The sequence below is a fragment of the Hydra vulgaris genome, chromosome 08 (genome assembly GCF_038396675.1).
Source record: "Hydra vulgaris chromosome 08, alternate assembly HydraT2T_AEP".
Lineage (NCBI taxonomy): Eukaryota > Metazoa > Cnidaria > Hydrozoa > Anthoathecata > Hydridae > Hydra > Hydra vulgaris.
The window spans coordinates 37,677,963-37,698,408 of record NC_088927.1 but is presented as its reverse complement, the minus strand read 5'-3'; the positions used below and the strand labels follow the sequence as shown (position 1 = coordinate 37,698,408).

The 20,446-nt window shown below is 28.0% G+C and overlaps 1 protein-coding gene across 1 annotated transcript in view; it reads right to left on the bottom strand.

The window, feature by feature from the left end:
• The window catches only part of LOC100208171 (putative E3 ubiquitin-protein ligase UNKL), a 40,279-nt gene extending 23,813 nt beyond the window's left edge, over positions 1–16,466 (bottom strand). The window contains exons 1-5 of the mRNA XM_065803631.1: positions 16,307–16,466; positions 6,627–6,836; positions 6,272–6,525; positions 5,974–6,109; positions 5,780–5,897 (exon numbers count right to left, since the gene is read on the bottom strand). Of these exons, the coding sequence (XP_065659703.1) occupies positions 5,780–5,897; positions 5,974–6,109; positions 6,272–6,525; positions 6,627–6,836; positions 16,307–16,452 (864 nt within the window). The 5' untranslated portion in view covers positions 16,453–16,466. The remainder of the gene's footprint in view (positions 1–5,779; positions 5,898–5,973; positions 6,110–6,271; positions 6,526–6,626; positions 6,837–16,306) is intronic.
• Between the last annotated feature and the right edge of the window lie 3,980 nt (positions 16,467–20,446).

The window sequence follows — 20,446 nt, the reverse complement described above, 5'->3', positions numbered from 1 at the left end:
TTTATTATTGTCTTGTTAATTTGTGTAGCTACTAATTTTTTTGCTATGTTTTGTTAATTTGTGCTATTTTTAATCATAATCTTTTTTCTCACAAGAAAAGTTCTTTAGAAAACAAATGTCTTTTTATCATAAATAAGTATTGTTTGTTAAAACCTGGACATCAATTTGGTAGAGTTTTTGAGAATGTATTTTTAAGTGATCTAAGAAAATATTTTTATAAAAACAAGGTTTTTTAGCATTATTGTAGACAAAACTACGGATGTTAACAGATTAGAACAATGGGTATTATAAATTCGTTATGCAATTAATGAAAAGCCATATACTCATTTCTAAGCTATAGATAGTGTTACTAGACCAAATGCAGAGCTGTTACATAAACTTATTTTAAAACTCTTATGAACTGAACTAAAATATGAACCACCAGTTTCAGTACTTGGAGCTGCTGACTTTGATAATATACAATACGATTGTAATAACTTAACGGACCAGCAAAAAACCTAGGATGACTTTAGTCCATCATTTTTTTTGAGGAAGAAGAACCTGTGGAAAATTTAAGCTATGAAGAATTTGATACACCAAGTAATGATAATGATGACATTAGATCATCATTTGGTGAAGAAAAAGAATCCGTGAAAACCTTAAGTGATGAAGAACTTGATACACCAAGTAATAATATGATGATCAAGTATCCCTTGATAATTTTCCATATTCATTTAAAATTATTACTGGCGGAGCAGGTGCATTGACTGGTAAACATACAGGTTCACAAATACGGATAAAAACTCTATGTAACAACTATATGACGGGCTCATATTGCTTATCACATTGTTTGCAATTCTGTGAGCAACTCTTCATATTTATCGCTGTAATTTCAGCAGTTTATTAAAATGTATGTTTCTTAAAAGTCATTTTCATCAAACTTATTCTCTATTAAAATCAGTTTTAACAACATCTTCATCAAAAAAAACCAGACTACTGAATGAAATATAAAAACTTTCTTTTCTTATTTTAGAAAAACTCTTAAAAATGAAATTTACTACCAGTTATCTAAAAACGTATCCTTGTATAACTTCTTTTTTTTTTTAGATCTTTGCTTCCAACAAGACTGCAAGCAACCACTATTAGAGTTGGAAGTTACTGGAAGAGAAAAGATGAAGACTGTAGAGCATGATAATGATTGACAGACGACTTGAAAGATTGCAAACTATATAAATCAGGAAAGCAAGATGAAGGAAGTGAATTCCAAAGAACTGATGTTCAAGGAAAAAAACTAAATGAATAAGATTTGTGGAGCATTTAGGAACAGTCTCAGTAAAGGGGTGAGATTTAATTGAATGACAAGTAACACAACAATGAATTTTAGTAGATGGCACAAAGAACGATAAATCTTTAGAGCAGTGCTAACTGTAGTATATGTAGAAAAGATAAAGAGAAGCAACATTACGACGATGTGACAATGTTTGGAGGTTGGCTGCAAGAGCAGGTTCAACTATGTTTACAATGCATTTTTGCACCTTGTCTAAAAAAGAAAGGACATCATTAGAAGATCCGCCCCAGATATGGCAACAATATTCCATACTAGGATGGATTTAAGATTTATAGAGATAAAGAATAGAATCCGGAGTAATAAAGTGTCAAGCACAATAAAGAGATGCAACTTTAGCAGATGCTAATTTTGCAACAGATTTGATATATGGCTTCTAAGAAAGATCAGAAGTAAGAGTTGATCCTAGAAGATGAAGGATAGATGACTCATTGAGTACATCACCATTCATAAATAAAGGAAGATAATTGGCTGAAAAAAATTGGGTTTTATCTGAATAAGAGTTCACCAGCCACTGTGAGCCCCATGCTGTAGCAGGGGTGAGATCTTTTTTCAGCTCAAATGCCCCCTCCATGCAATCCGAGAGTGTTGGCTTCTTATCATGACAAGAATAAATGATAGTATCATCAGCAAATAATGCCACCTTAGATGTGAGAATATCTGTAAGATCGTTAATGCAAATTAAAAAGAGTATAGGAACCCCTGAAGTTACAGGATATGAAGAAGAGTGCTGTCCATCAAGGACAACTTTTATATTACAATTAGAGTAAGTAAGTAAGGATTCAATAGTCTTAAAGATGTTACCTGATACACCGTAAGAAGAAAACTTATGGAGAAGACCAGAATGCCAAACTTTATCAAAACTTTAGAAATGTCAAGAGCGATAGCCTTAACCTCTCCACCTTTATCCAATACACGATAAAACCTATTGGTTATTACTGTTAGCAAATCAACTGTAGAACAGGAAGATCGAAATCCATATTGATGATCAGTTATTAGATTCAAGATGATAGATAAAGTGTTTGTTAATTAAAGATTCAAAATCTTTGCTTATGATAGGAAAAAGACTAATAGGAGGGTAGTTAGACGAATCTGAACGCTCTCCAGAATTTTTGAAAATAGGGATAACAGATGCCTCTTTCCAGCAGGCTGAAAAACAAGACTTTGATAATCACTTGTTAAATAGTTTTGAAAGTATAGGCAACAGTTCAAGAGAACACTTCTGCAAGACTATAACAGGTATGTTGTCCGGACCACAAGCTGTAGAAGAGTCTAAGAAGGAAATCATTTTAAACACAGAAGAGTGATACAAATGTCAAGCAATGAATCAACCTGTTTGATGGCTATATCAGGTAGAACGTAACTTGTGGACTTGTGGTGAAGTGACAAAGTTTGAACCATACAAGAGAGGTAGAATAACAAATTTGTCCTTATTATTGATACTGTTAAAGAATCTCCAAAAGTCACAAGAGCCTAATTTTTGTGATTAAATTCGAGATTTCATGACCTGAGAATAGCGGGCTTTAGCGTTAGACAAAACCTTTTTACAATGGTTTTTCACAATGGTTTCTAGCAGTAATAAACAGACATCTGTTTTCTGGAGAGTTATTTTGCTGATAGATATGGAAATAACGGTTTTGATTTAAAATTCCAGCAGCACAATGTGAGGAAAATCATGGAGAAGAGTGAGGCTTGACCTAGAATCGTCAAGAGAGAATAAAAGATTCCATGCCAGCCTGAATCCACAAAGTTATGTAAGAAGCACATTTGTCAACAGGAAGACGAAAGATTTCTACCCAAGGGCCATCACAAAGAAAATCATGGAAAGAGTCCCAGTCAGCTTTAAGGTAGTTGTAAGAGGTATGATGATAGGGGGATTCTGATTATGAGGAGGAATGAGATAATAGTTTTAGAGAGATCAAACCGTGATCAGAAGCACCTAAAAGAGAATGTGGAGAAACTGAGCACTGAATAGAATCAGAAACAAGACATAAGTTGAGTAGAGAAGTTAAATGATTCAGGTTGTCTGGAGTTAAGCGTGTTGGAAAGTTGACTTTTTGAATTAGGGATTGAGAAAGGCAAAAGTAGTGGGCTTTAACGCCTGCAGAGTCACTGACACTAGAGCCAAGCCATTCATTGTGAATAGCATTAAAGTCACCAACAACAACAATATTGGCAGATGAATAAAGAGAGAGGGCTTGGTCAATTTGATCAGAAATAATATCAAAAAGAGTGCAGTCTTGAGATGGAGAGCAATATAGAACAAAGAGAAAGGCGATAGAGTGAAGTGGTGCTAAACGAAAGCACAGAAAAGAATAGTCTGTGGGTTCAAACCTAATTTCCCAACAAATGGGTGAATTCTTACGAATGTAAATGCACAGGCCAAGCATGTGATTATTGGAGTCTTTATGAATTAAAGGAAGATAACCATCAACACTAAGATCACAAGATGAGACAGTTGAACTCAAATTAGTCTCACAAAGAGCAAGTGGGTCTTGTGAACTTTGCAAGAGATAATACTCAACAGTAGAAAAATTACTTCGAATAACACGAATATTAGTGAATGATAGATTTAGAGAACTTGGTGATGATGATTTTTTGTGTTTTATAGTTTTTGGAACTTTAGTCATTTTTAAATTTGTTAAAAAACTTGACTCAAAGCATATATAGTACTCAGTACACTATTTAATAGTCCAAACAATTACCTCATTACTATTAGTAAACCCTAAGCCATAACAAAGGGCTCCAAATGTGGCCTCGTCAATGCACTCATCTTTTATCTCCTAATAAGGGTACAGCTCTATCAATGTCCATCTATCAATAGACATCATCCATGCACAACATGGTGCTGTTAGATCTTATGAACTTTGCATGAGATAAGACTTAATAGAAGAAAAGTTACTTCAAAGACCACGAATATTAGTGAATAATAGGTTTAGAGAACTTGGTGAGGATGATGGTTTTTTATGTTTTATAGTTTGTTTTTTTTAGTCATTTTTAAATTTGTTAAAGAACTTGACTTAAAGCATAGATAGTACTTAGTACACTATTTAATAGCCCAACCCTAAGTTGCAACGAAGAGTTCCAAATGTGGTCTCAAAAATGCACACCAAAAGTATGAATAGGGACACCATCTGTGCACAACATGGCACTGTTAATACTCTGATATTTTTCAGCTGTTGATGGAATCAGCCTCACTGAGAGCTACCACAGAGTCTGGGAAACCTGATTCCAGCTGGCCTCAGAACCATAAAACTGAGTTTTAGAGCTGTACCCTCATTAGGAGATAATAGAATGAGTTGCCTAGTCATAAAAAAAGAAACACAAGCAAAACCCATGCATTGAGTCAAGAAGATCCAGCATTCAACATCCTAAACTGAAAGCAATGTATTAAAAATACATCTGTACCATCCTAATAGATGAAGATCTGGTCAAGTTTAAAATTAAATTTTAGCTGGTCAAAAAAAAAGTAATAAGTAATTTTTTTTTAATGTTAATTCATTTCCCCAAAGCTGAAAAGCCCACTACAGTCAAGGAGGTTACTTTTATTGTAGTTACAACCCTCTCAACTCTATAACTCTAAAATACAAACCTTAACAAACAACGTTGCTGCAAGGAGGAAAAAGTTGACCGCGGTACTACCACGTAACTCAGAACTTCTCTCTGAAAATGAAGGGAGCCCTCTACCATTACACCACTACCACATATGTTAAAATTGAGCTAAAATTGGAAACAGTGAACTATGGGGTTGAATGAAATACACTAATTCTTAACTTGGTAAATAGAGCTTTTATTAATTAATTAAAATTGACCAATGAATCTATTTATAGTTTTCCAATTATATGTATTCAACATGATACGTATAATTGGATAATTATAAATCTATATCTTGTTAATTTGCATATCAGCTTATTTGTCACACATCTTGCAGCCACTAGATGTTGGTGTTAATTGCCATGTCAAGAGAATTTGGTGCAAATTACTTCAACAGTATTATGCATAGTTCAGCAATTTGTCAAAAAAAGTTTTAATCAACTGCAAGCAAAAATTATAATTTAAAATACCAGTTTGTTTCCACTCAACATAAATAAAATTTATTTTTTATAAATAAAATTCAATTTTAGTCAAAATTGCAAACCACTAATATAATTGAAAAACTTAGTTTGAGTCTTTATCACAACCACCAAAATTATTCCCACTACCACCGCAACTACCAGCATCAGTATCTACACCATCTCAGTCACTACCTTATGTAATATTTCATTTGTAGGGCAGATTATGCTAATGGTTTTTTAAAGGCTTGTTGAGTTTTCTTTTCTTTTTTTTTTTTTTTAATTACCAAGTAAACTTATCAAATAAACTTATTTTTTTTAAAAAAAATAACAACATATTGTTTGACAAAAATTAAAATTATTTAAATATATAAGTTTACTAAAACATGTAATCAAAGCTTACTTCAGGATGAAACTGCTGCTCAGTGCGAGTGTGACAATATGCACAACTGTCACCATTCTCACAAGTAGAAGGATCTCCCCACTCATCTGCATGTTTTACATTAGGGCAAGGAGTTGACCTAGCAATCAAAAAATTTTAAACCATACAAACTATTGAAAAAATAAAAAAACTTAAAGTAAAAGAAAAAAGATTACCTATATTTATATTTTCTTGGGCTTCTCCTTCTATCTCTATTATTATGATACTGTGGACATGCATAGCCTTGGCGGCACAACCTCGGTGGTTTTTTGCATGGTTCAGTTTTATAAGTAGATAAAACATAATTTGTATCTGAAACAAACAAAAATCTGTAAAAAATTTGTTTAAAAAGTTTTCAAAAACTACAGTGCCAAAAATGTTTTAAAAAAGTTACCATGCTAAAAATATCATAATTTATAAACTTCAAAAGTTATTTGAAGTGTTCAAATAACTTTCAATATCATAAAATCCTACCATTCCATCTGGGATCTTCTGGAACAATCTGCTTACTATTATCTTCTTTTTCTTCTTGGTCCATTATCTGTAATTCTCTAATATCATAAACTGGCTGCCTTAAATCGTGAGGACCATGTGCAAAAGCACAGTGAGGCCCGTTTTTTACACAATAACCTCTAGTATCTGTCTCGTAAACACAAGGAGAAGTTTTGTAATATCGTAAATGATATCTTCGTTCTACGTCACCAGCAACACGATGTAGAAAAGGACAACTGAAATAAACTATATAAAATTAATTTACATTTTATACAATAATAAAAAAAAAATTATATTTAAAAAAAAATTAAGTTTGTCAACTAACAATACAGCTTACTCGTCACCGTTTACACATTCACCAGTTGTTTCATTATATTGCTGACAATAAACATCTGGACTATATGTGAATGTACCGTCTTTTTTTTTACGTGGTCTACGTCGCTTTTGGTTAAGAAAATGCCAGCAAAAACAAGAAAATGGACGATGTTGAGTACACTTGTGCTGTAAAAAAAGTGAGCACTGTTCTACACGAAACTCTTTCAAGTATCTAAAAAAAAAATACCACCATCTGTATCAATCATATTTTATATTGTTACTTTTTACTTTACTGCAGTAGCAAACAACAAATATGTAGAAAACAATAAATTTTAATGTTCTTCTATTGTTATTTTGAGTATATTTATTTGTTGTGAAAAAACAACAACTTCTTACAAAAAATGTGTCACAATCAAATGTTGCATTTTACACATATCAAATTCAGTGGGTTTCCATGATAGCTGGTAATTTTTTTAAATATGCATATTTAAATTCAACTTCTTACTGTTTATTGTTATTTACCTTTGTAGTAAAGACCATAAAATAAATATAAAATTTACTTATATCAGTATATTTTTTAAATTTAATAAGCCATTAAAAAACACTTAAAATAATTTAACATAAATTAATTAATTACCAAATAACTTTAAATATTTTAACATAAACCATTTTTGTAGGATCTTTTAGTAACTAATCAGCCTTAAAAACTTCTTAGTAAAAAAAATATTATACCTCATAAGTATACCTTACTAATGCTTCCATTTTGAAAACTGTTGATTATAACAATGATTATAAAATGATATTGAAACTTTACAAGTCATAATTTAAGTTAAATTTAAATTACTTTTGCTTAATTATATAAAACAGGAAATTATTGTTCATTTCATTTTATTGAAGTATAATAATAACTTACAAGGTTGAAACTGTTGTGTAATATAAACTTATTTCCAAAGCAACTTAGTACCATGAAAACACTGAGGAGTCCAATAAAAAAAATATTTGAAGAATTATTATACAATTATTTCTATAAACACATTTTATAAAAAAATTATTATCTTGTTAAATAATATGCAACATATACAATAAAGTGTCAAATTATGAAAAAACATTGTAATAAAAAAAACATTTTTTGTTTTGTTAATAATGGCTATTTTTAAAATATGCAGTTTACTTTTGTTTTAAATGGCAATTAAATTCAATTGGTTTATTCTATTTATTTTTAGAAGTTAATTACTATATAATTACAATAAAACCATTTTAAAAAGTTTTTAAAAAATTATGAAGCTATTTTATTTAATGTTTTTAACTTTTTTTAAATGAATATTTAGAGATAAAAACTTACCTTTGTAAACAAATTAGATTAGTTATTTAACAGTATTTCTTGCATTTTCATTTAAAATTCAAGTACTAGTAAAATTTTTAAAATACCAGTAAAGTTTTAGAATTTTTATTTTATACATTTTTTTCTCAAGTATAAGAAAGTTACAAAAATCTTCACATTAAAATTATACTTATATATAATATAAATAAATGAGAAGGAAGAAAATGACATGAGGCTAGAAAACTTATTAACAAAAAAATAAATTAATAAGCATTTTACATCATGGTCACCATAAAAACATGATGATAATTGACAAGCTTAATATATCTAAATGCATACAAACTTTATGCCTAAATACATACAAATAAAGATATTTACATATGTAATTTAAATGCATACAATAATAATAATAATAAAGATATATATTTATATATTAAATTTAGATTCAATACATATAACTGCATTTAAATATAAGTACATAAAGTTTTACAAATGTGTAACTGTGTAATTAATACATGAAATATTGGAATTTATACTCTTAATTTTTTTAAAAGTTAAAGTTATATTTTTAAACAAAATTGAACACTATAAATATATATATATATATATATATATATATATATATATATATATATATATATATATATATATATATATATATATATATATATATATATATATATATATATTATTTTTCAGGATGTCTTAAGTTCTGGAATCCGACACTTTCAAAGATTTAGGTTGGCATGTGTATGCCATAGTAAAGCTAAGATAAATGATACTTATCATAGCTTTACTGCATCTATTTATGCATTGCCAAATGCTGACCTGGATTTTGAGGGCTACTTAAATAAACCTTTTTTTGCAGCACACTCTCTCCAAATTTTACTATTTATACTTTTTTCTCATAAAACTGACAACTACACACTAAACCCAATAATCTTCATCTTTATACTCTAAATGGTCAAACTTAACTTGAGTAAAATCTAACTTGAGTAAAACCTAACTTGAGAAAAACCTAACTTGAGTAAAACCTAACTTGAGAAAAACCTAACTTGAGTAAAACCTAACTTGAGAAAAACCTAACTTGAGTAAAACCTAACTTGAGTAAAATCCAACTTGAGTAAAACCTAACTTAATCTATTGTTAAACATGATCATTTAAACATGATTTTTTAGGTATAAAAAATACATCTAAAAATGTAACAACCTATTACTTATATTTTCAAGATTTTCATATGAAATTATTTTTAGTTTTATAAATTAAATAAGATAGGTATTTAGATAGCTGCTGTATGCTGGGATATTTGTTATAAATAACTATATTAAGACTAGAAATTTTTTTTGAATCTATTTATTTTTTTAACAAATATACTTCAAGCCAGAGGCTAATAAAGTGCAAATTTCACAAGTACAAAGCATTCTATAAACTTAAATAAGTACAAAACATCATGTGTGATGCAGTTGTAAAAACATGAATAAATGTGAATCTGCATAGGTAATACGTTAATAATTGCAGTAATTTGCACCTGTATAACAAACAATAGTAGATGTACATTAGCCCATCTTATTTTGACCCTCATGAACAAATTTTAATATGCAGAGTGTCATAAAATATTCCTTAGGTATTGTTTTCTTAAAGAAATTTTTTATTTTTTTTATTTTAGATGACTATTTATAATCGCGCCACTTATTTAAAAGTTTTTACATTTTTTGAGTTTTTAAGTGCATTTTCAAACAATTGGCACATAGAAATTTACAAATCATTAACTATATAATAACATCATTACAAATAATAGAAGGTTTTTTATCTATACCAATTGTGTGCATTTTTATTATTACTATTTTTGTTAACTGGTAGTATTTTAAAAAAAGGACAAATTTGGTATGAAATTTAAAAACGTGGTTTTTAAACACAATAGTGTTGAGGCCCAATACGCAGCAATTAGAAATTTGTTTGATGCTTTTGATCTCATACATTTCACCCACTTCAATCCCTGGCTATTTAAAAGGGGTTTGAAAAATAGTAAGGTAAAGATAAAACTACTTCACTTTAAAATAACTTTTTTTAAAAACAAAATGTATAAGTTTCTAATTTAAAAACTATTTTATTTAGACTTTTGAGAAGTACAGAGATTATTGTGAACTTGTGGAAAAAAATCAGACCAATAGGTGAAAATTAACAAATATAGAACTGTTTCACACTCCTTAAATTTCATGAAATTCGTGTTGCATTTCTCTGAAATCAAGAAGGTTTTTATTCTGAGTAATAAAATACTCAAAGAGATCAATAGAATAGCTGACTACATTTCTCTCTCCTGGGCATCGTGGTTTTTGACCTGCAATTTTAAAGTAAAATTTAATTTCATAAGTTTTGATATTTTAGTCTTATTATTTAAGAATAATATGTCATAAAAATAAATTTTTTTTAAAAAAACAATGGTTTGCAAAACAGTTTAAATTCGGATGTAAAATACAAAGAAAATTACTCTAAACCAATTTTTTTTACACTGACATACTTTTCTTAAAATCAGTAGAAATATAGTAAAAATGAAAATAATAGAGGTAGCACTTTGATTTTATCTTGTCAAAATTAAGTGTAACAAGTTTTTAGTAATGTAATTTAAACCTTATCTTATCTAGATTGCATTATTTTTAATTTACACTTTTAAGATCAACGAGACTATTGGCAGATGTATATTGAATATGAGCCTGCTGTAGAGGTGAAATTCAAATCATGGCGAAACCATATGATTGTGCGAGCGTTAGCATTTTTTGACAAAGATAACGATATAAAAATGGTAAAAGTTCTGTATTAAAAACAAAGGGAGGTTTATAAAGATGTAAAAATGGATTGAATCAAAGTTAAAATCCTTCCGAAAGCAATTTTTGTTAAAAAAGACCAGCCACTAGGTCTTCAGTTGTATATTTCACCAGATTACTGGTTAATTTTTGATATTCTAAGTAATAGTTTGAAAAAATGCCCATGGATGAGACTCCCTCAGACTTTTTGGTTTAAGATATTTATTTTTGGTTTAAGATATTTAGACTTTTAGTTTAAGATATTTATTTCTCAAAACAAGAAATATATTTCTTGTTTTTAAAAATAAATTGCAGGGTAGGATATTTATTTTTTTAAATAAGAAAAGTATCTCTTGTTTTAAAAATAGTTTGTAATAAAAAATTCATTTTGCTGTGATTACAAGTAAAATATATTCAAGATAATGTAGAGCATGTGATGAGCTTGGTGAAGCTTCAGAAGCTACTTCAAATAAAGAGTTCTTGTAAAGAACCATTAAAAATGAAGAAGAGTGGATTCAAGGAGCTAGCTATGGCGACTGCTTTCTTGCTTTCTCGTTATTGAATGGTTCTAATAATTTGAATTTTGATCCGATACCTAACTGCAAACTCTGAACCTTAAAAGTCCATTTAAAAATTATTTCAATTTTACATGTTTTCTTGAGATATTTGTCTTGAGAGATTTTCTTGAGATATTTATAAGTTGAAAATTTATATGTATATAAATATATCCAAACATTTGTATGTTTATACTTATGTCAAATAATGATGCTTTTTAAAAAGTTGCAATTATTGGAAGCTAGGAACAAAAAAGCCCTAAAATTTTATCCCCTTGCCCCAAACATGACAGAAAAACAACAAGTTGATGAAATAATTTTTTTGCTATTCTTAATGAAATTTATATACATTGATAAATTTTAAGTATTGATTTACAATCTCTAAGCATTATAAAATTTACCATATAAAATTTGTAACTTTTATATGGTCATAATTTATGAACGCTGAGAGATAATACTATGAAACTTAAAATTTATCAATGAATCTAAACTTAGTTAAGAAAAGCAAAAAAATTATTTACCAACTTATTACAATCACATTTGGGGCAGAGGGGGAAAATTGTTAAACTTTTTTTTTTCCCAGCCTCCAATCATCGCAATATTTTGCAAAGCATCATTATTTGACATAATTATAAACACACAAATATTTGGAGTTTGCACTATGTCTATTAGCTATCTCAAACACCAAAAATTGCTGGATCCTTCACTGATCTGTAGTTTGATACCTACTCCAGGATTTTTTCGACATGAAGAAAGTGTAAACTTTCAAGTTAAAGGCTCTTCTGCAGAGCTCTGTGATGCAACCATTAGGTCTCCTTTGAGCACCTAAAAAAACCACAAAAAAAATGTGTATATATATATTTGAATCACATTGATACTTTTTGATTTTGTTTAGCTTATAACAAAAGATCGAAAGTCCTTTACCCAACCTTTTAAGGAAATCATTTTGGATTTGGATTTGTTTGATCCAAGGCTCTAGTAACAGTATGTTAAAAAAAAAACATTATTTGATACCAAAATGAGGTAAAAATTATAAAGTTTGTCATATGACTAAAAAAAAGCTCAAAGATCATCAAAAAATAACTTTACAATAGCCAAAGTGCTAATTTATTTATCGTAATCAGTGAAAGATAGGTACAAAATATTTCTTAAATTAATAAGCACAGTGTTTTTTTTTGGTACAGGAACACATTAAGAAAATATCATTGAACAAATTAACTGGATTTGACATAAGAATCCATTCACGCCAATGCTTGGAAATTGCTCTAAATTTAGTCAAAAATCATAAAAAGCGTAACTTTGAATCAATTTTTTTTGAATACTTCTATCAAAAAAAAAAATTTTTTTTTAAATTTTTCATATAAATATGACCTCTATGATCACTTATTAGCCATTACGCATAAAAATTGGTTGTCAAAAAAAAAATAAGGGATTGGCTAATGTATATACAGCAAACTTTATATACATCTACTATTGGTTTTTGGTTGAGAAGGCTGTATTTTTGTTTTTTGTTTATTTGATATAAATAAAATTATAATTGTTTGGTTTGACGCATTTATTCTGATTTCCACTTATGCAGATTTATCTAAACCCGAGTTTTTGCAACTGCTTCATGTTTATCTATACTCGAGTTTTTGCAACTGTTTCACATTTATAAAAACTTGTAATTATGCAAATTTGCATTTATGCTAGTGTTTGGATATCATTTATACAGATTTTCACATATGGAATTTGAACTTAGGTTGTCATTTTATTTCAACTGATAAAAAAATGATTTAATGAAAATAATGAAAAAATCTTCTCATAACTTTCTAATTTTTCTTCTTCTTAAAATTGATGTACTAATCACTTAAAATTTAAAGTACTCAGATAAAGCATTCACAAAAAGTAATGTTTTTTCAACCCGTTACACTACAGTAATTATTTTAAAAATCTAAAGCTAAAAAAAGAAAACTTAAATGATATTTTGTTTGTGTTGAACTATTTTTTTTTTGATGTTATAAATAATAATAAGATAATTTATCTAATTTTACTTTTTAATAATTAATATACTTTATACAATCTTTACAGCCTCTATAACATCTATACAATCTTTACAGCCTCTATAAGCAGCCAGACTATACTGGAATATATTGAAATAGAGTTTTCTGGACTAGACTAATATACTGAAGCAGAGTTTGCTAATTTAAGGTTTTTATACATAATACAAATTTTTTTAAAAATTTAATAATAAATTAAGTCACTTTTACTCATCTGATTTTTAAGGTTTTCTATCTAGCTTCTTCCATATAACATAATCAACTTGTTTATTTGTTGTTGTACAGTTTATTAATCAATGTCTATAATCTTTTTATTGTAAAGACATGCGAATTAAAGGATTAACCTAACAAAAAGGCAGTACAATATCTTTATAATATTTTGAAACTTTGTAAGCAAATAGATCAGTTGCAATTAATCTAATGCAATTTAAACTGTTTAAAACTATAACCGCAATTCAAAAATTTAATACCATATTCACAATTCAACACAATTCAATAGTTTTATACTAAAACTGCTTAGTTATAATAATCTTCTGTGAGATAAGGTGTCTAATGCTTTAAAAAATCAGTATACAAAATATCTATTAAAATCAGTCAATATTTTATCATTATTGTTTCGATATTGTACTTGCGAGAATGTGTTTTGTCAACTGCAAAAATAAGTTTCAACAAAAATAAGTTTTCAACTGCAAAATTAATTTTTTTGTTTTGTTATTAAGGTGTCGTGACAAGACCTAACGGTCTTGTCACTGCACTGCAAAAGTTCATTTAACCAGGAAGTTCATGCCTCCTTCCTTACCGTGACGCGAAAATGTATAGCAAAAGCTCTAACCACTGCGCCACGACCGCAATGCTCCAGACATTTTGCAACTTATTAATACCTCTTCGTTTCAAGACCAGTTTGAGGCTGCAACCTGAAGGGTATGAACAAGATTTAAAAAAATATTCATTAGAATCCTTATACCAAATATACAAATCCAGTACAGAATGAATAGCTTAAATGTTCATATTTTGGAAGTCATTTATAAGTTATTTTATCTTTTGATTACCAGGAAAGAGTTATGTTTGTGGTAAAAGAAACTTGATTAAGTAACAGAATATTGCGAAGTCTAAGGGTTTACTTGTTTTTTTCTGTTAATAATTAGGAATAAACGCCACAAAAGAACCTAAAAACTTTAACTATTTAGCATTAATAATATATGAACTATATAGATCACTCACTTTTATTATTTTTCTCTATAAATTTTAACTTAGTAGCATATATCTGTTGAAAAACTGTCATTAGTTTAGAACTATATTTAAACATATGGGTTGATGACAGATGAGATAGAAAAAAATGGTTCGCACATTTTCTGAATATAAATATATTCAGAAAATGTGCGTATATTTTTTGAATATATTTACATACAGCAGATATTTTTACAATAAAAGCATAAAAAAATACCTAACAATTTTATATAGGGGTAAACAAGTGCGTTGATATCTGTGAAAACAATAATCAAATCCTAAATAAAATTTTTAAACAAAATGTTATGTGTTTTTATTGTAGATATTGGATGTAATGAAATATACAGTAGATTAGTTAACTGATTACTTCTTGCATATTAAATTTCAAGCTGTTTATTACATTATAGGTCTTAAAATGCTCTTATAAAGTTGCAATAGATGAGAATAAAAATGTCTGGAGCATACATAGAAATGTTATGCTTTTAGCAACAAGCATTTGTATTTACAAGATAAATCAACTTTACTTACAGGATTAAGCTAAAATACTCTTCTTTTTGGATTAGAAAATAAAAAATTAAAATTCAAGTTGTGACATTTAAACATTGGTTTAATAATCATAAACATTTTAAAAACCATATATTAATAGAAATAAACTTCACCTTTTTTTAGGAAATAAATGTCTGACAATTGTGGAAACATCAATCAATTTTTTATGCATTAATTATAAAAACTAAAAAAATATAATTTATTTATGTAGTATACTGCAATGCAAAACAGAGCATTTTTCTAAAATAGGGACCAGCATGTTGGCAGCATATAGAGGTTTAGAGGTGCAAGGTAATAACATGGTACAGTAATATTAATTTGGCAACAAATGTAACAATTAAAAAAGTTATAACAGTGTGATGAAGAAACAAAATTAAATTTAAAGATATGTTTAGACCCACAAATTGTGAAAGATAGCTTAATTACTTGTCAGTATTCATATGGGTACAGTGTTTTAAAGAAATTTTATTTTATTCTTGGGATTAAGCTGTAGATGATTACCCACTTTGTTTTTTCATTTTGTATATAAAAAAATTGGTATATAACTTAGCAATAAAATAAAATTTTTGCATGAACTTGTGTATTATCTTTTAAATTATATAATTTTTTTTAAAGATAACAAAAAAACACAAAAAATTGCTCAATAAAAAGTGCTTTGATAAAAATAAAAACTAGGCTGTAATACATTTTTAGTCTTCATTTTATAATATTTCTAACAAGAATTAGCGTAATTAAAGACTAATCATGTCAATAATAAATATAAAATAAAATAATAAAGTCAAAAAAAAAACTTTAACACTTTAGAGTTAAATTAGAGGACTTTATTTCGTTTAGTCTGTGTTTTAGTCTTGATCAGTATAAATTTTTTTTTAAATATGTGATAGAATAATAAATTAGCATTAATATATGGCCATAAGATGTCATATTGATAATAATCTATTAAAAAATAAAAAAGATAAGATGGAGAATTGGTAATTGAGACAAAAAAATTTATAGATATGTATTATTTTAAAAATATCATTAGCTTAGCATAAAAATAACTTTTCAGTAAAACGATATTTAAAGCAAAGTAAAATTTATATCTTATACATAAAAGCATCATTTGATTTTAGCAGGTACCCACTCATGCATAAAAATTAACACTTAATTTACTTAAAAATTTTAATACTAATTTACAAGAATAAAAAACTTATGTAAAGAGTAAAAGAACCTACGTATAATGTAACGGTTTTTCAGTTTGAGGCTGATTTAATTCTGCTGAACTTTTCTTCGAAACTAGATTTACGTTCGAAAAATCGTCTTTCTCGGCCGCCATTTCTCCATATTTTCTGTTTGCAAAACAAGAAGTCTCGCAAAGCATTATGGGGTTTGTTTTTATCATTTCTGCAGAAATGAGAGAAATTTTAGTGGATACGCAGCAAAACTCGGATTTAAAAGAAGTGTCTTTTTCAAAACTCGTCAAATGAAATTTAAATTGCTAGATTTTCATACGATTAATAGTTTCTTATTTAAGCAATTAGTTGTTTTCAAATTTATTTAAATTTTAAAAAAATCTAAAAAAATTGTCTTACATTTTTAAATCGCCATTAGCTAATATTTCATGGTTGAAAAGTTTACACAATTTAAATATGTATAATTTATCAACCATAAATTTTCTAATGAAAACTAGCATTTAAAAAAAAAAAAATGATTAATTTTTCTTTTTAGCTAAATTTTTATTTAGAATGAACTATACTAGTGTTTTCCTTTTTTTTTTTTTAAGCCAAATTTTTATTTAAATTTTACCAATACTTAATAATTTAAAATGATTAAATATTAAAAAATAAAATTCATCAACCAGGAAATTTTTTCGAAAAATAGTTTTAAAGTGATGTTGCAATTACCAAAAGCTCTAGTGTTGATAAATTTAATTTTTAATTCTCAGTTGAAGTAAATTTTAGATGAACACTATTGACGTTATTAATATTTTTTGAATTTATAAATTTAAATAAACTTTTTTTCAGGCTTTTTTTTTTATATTAACATTTGTACTATTGTACTTCATTGAAATGTTACAACTTATTTTTAAAATTTATTTGATTTAATTTTAAATGAATGCACAAGATTTAAGTTATATTTAGAGGCGTCGCAATAACCCTATCGCAAGTCCAGACAGGTCCAGAGGGCTACTGAGTCAATAATAGGATCGAGACCAAAGGTTTCCAACTTGTTTCTCCGCGCAGCGACCTTGTTCGTCGAGGTTCGTGTTTCGGAGTTATAGAGTTGAGAGAGGGTTATAACCACTATCAAGTAGCCTCCTCATCTGTAGTGGCCTTCATGGCCTTGAGGAGGTGAATAACAAAAAAAAAAAAAAAAAAGGTTAAAATGATTTAGAGTTAAAAATTTTAGGGATTTAGAAAAATTGTTTAAAATAGAATGAGTTTTGTCGACGGGTCACCGAGTGTGTCGCGACACCACTGGTTATGTTGTATATTACTATTTCAAAAAGTTAATATTTTGAGTATAACTTTAATAAATATTGTTTTTCCTTTTAATAAAGTTTTTAATAAAGTTTTAATAAAGTTTTAATAAAGTTTTAATAAAGTTTTAATAAAGTTTTAAGCCATTGAAAATACTTTTATTTAAAGATTTGGTTCCGATAATTAATACAGTACCAACTCGCTAACTCGAATTTTAGTCGGAAAGCTAAAAGATTGAATTATAGAAATTTTCGAGTGGTACAAAATTTTTTTTTTTTTAATTTTTAGGTCAAAGTAACAAATAGTAATCTAACGTTTTTATGAATTTTCGAATTCTCCCTAACGGCCTAATGTTTTTAAAGCTTATGTTATAATAGCTCCAAGGTTAAATAATAGGTTGTAACTCTTTTAAAATATGGTTTGCCTAAATGCAATGTAGTTGACACAGTGATACAGGCTGCGTGGTCTTTGTCAAAAGCATATTGTCCAGAAACACTACAATGATTTCCATTCATCATAACCAGGAATTCTATTATAATGCCATAGTCTAATAATCTGTTGACAATACAGATATTGGCGACTACCAACTATAAGTGTTAGTAGACATCAATGTATATATTTATATCCATGATGTAAAAATCTACATTCTGTCTTAAGCAATCTATGATTATTTTTTAAGTTTTACATCACATCTTTTTCAAAGTTTAAGCCGCATAAAGATTATTATGATCCTTTATTATCAGTGACAGATCCAGGAATTTTTTCTGGGGAGGGGAGGATGTTGCAATATTTTTACATTTTGTATCACATTTGCTTCTCCTAAAAAAAAAAAGGTCCTCCATTTCTAAAATATTTTAGCAGCATCAAATTCTGGTGGGGGGGGGGGGATGTATACCCTTTATCTCTCCATCTTGAATCCGTCATTGTTTATTACCCTCTCCATTGCTTTTTCCAATGACATTTTCAATTTTTTGAAACAATTTATAAAGATTCAATCTGTAATGGAATTCCATGTTTTTGGAGAGAAAACTTTTATGATTTTAAACTTATGATTTAAGACAGCAATCTGCTTTTTAACCTCAAGTAAGCAATATTTGGTTTTAAAAAATTAGATAACTCTTTGGTCCATATGCTGGTATGGAAATATGCTCTCTTCACAAACGGCTGCATACATTGTTCAGAGCTATCCTCAAACTCCAAAACGTATAAGAGTATCATATGTCGTATACTTGTAAATTATAGGCAGTGTTGTTTTAAGTGATTTAGGAATCATTTGTTCATTAACCAATTTTGCCTCTCCACAAATGGTTTCGCAAGATATACAGCACCTAATTGTTTTAACGCGCAACTTATTTTCTAACATGAACATTTTTATTTACTCAACGCAGACGCACAAAAAAACTCAGCAATTATTATTTTTTTCTCGAAGTCCAGAAGAGCTTTGTAATTTATTTAAAAAAAAAAACTCAAAACATTCTAAATTTGAAAAAAAGTTTAGTATTCTGAAAATAATTTGATATACGGTATGCAAAATATCTGACGTAATGGCATGCGTAACTAATATTTTCTATATTTTCTGACCTGTTCTGGTTTGCAGTAAATAAGTTTTGTGCTAAGATTTTAAGTAACTTACCACAAAGTCATTTAATAACAAAATAAATTAAAACAGTTACTTTAATAAGGATGATAACAACATAAAGGATTAAAACGGTAACTTTAAAATGATTTTTAACTTTATAATAATTTGTAATGACAAAACCAGGCATCTAAAACAAAGAAACATCTCATTTGTACTCCACCTATTGTTCAATATCATGTTAACTACTAATCTAATTTTTTTTTTATATACAAAAGGTTACAATAATAAGTAACAAACAGCAGACTAAAAACATTTGGTACCGATAGTTTACTATTTGTAAACCAATTTTTATTCATCCTCAAATACAATCTCGGAAAAGTTTAAAACTTTGAGTTTAAATTGTAAATAGGTTTATAAGTTTTTAGTTATCACAAAAAAAAAGTAGTGTAGTGGAGTTGTTTGAATTCATAAAAATGCGTTTGTAAAATTTTTATTATATATCATTGTCATTTTTTTAGCAAGGAATCAAATTTCTCGAAACATCAATTAATCAAGGCATTAATTTTAAAAGAAGTACTGACTTCATTAACCAGTTACGTCACAGCTAAATTGGTTCTTTGCACATTTTTTGCGCTATTTTATTATTAAACGCATAACGAATTAGCGTAATTGTTTAGTTATTTTTTAGATTGTATAAGTATACTTGACAATTGAATGGACTTGACAATTATACTTATTTTTTTAATATAACTAATAAACTTAAATTAAAACAGTAACCATTTTCTGAACATATTAGATCTGTGATCAAAAAAATAATTCAGTCAATTCGTAGACAAATTTCGTGAGTGTACAATAATATGTGTGTAAAGTATATTAATATTATACAAGTAAAATTTGAAACATTTTTTTATTTTTAGATAGCTATTTTTAAATTATGGCGTGGCTATATTTATAAAACTCAATAATTTAATTTATTAAATGATATTTTAACAAGGATTTTGACAGCTTTTTTTGATTTTTGAGAAATATAACATTTAAACATGGAGCAAACAGAGCCATGCCGACGGGTGTGTGGGCAAGGCCGACGCGAATGAGGGGTATGTGTGGGGGTGTTACACCCCCCTCTCTCCTATAAATAAATTTTTTGTTCATTTAGCAATTTTGACCTTTTTAGACGACTCAGTCAGTAAATGTAGACTTTTTAACAAAGTCAGTCGACAAATTTAGACAGACAGTTGGCTAATTTCAAAAAACGAGGACCTTTTTTTTTTCAAATGTAATACCATTCATTCCCCCTCCCACCTACAAATGACTCA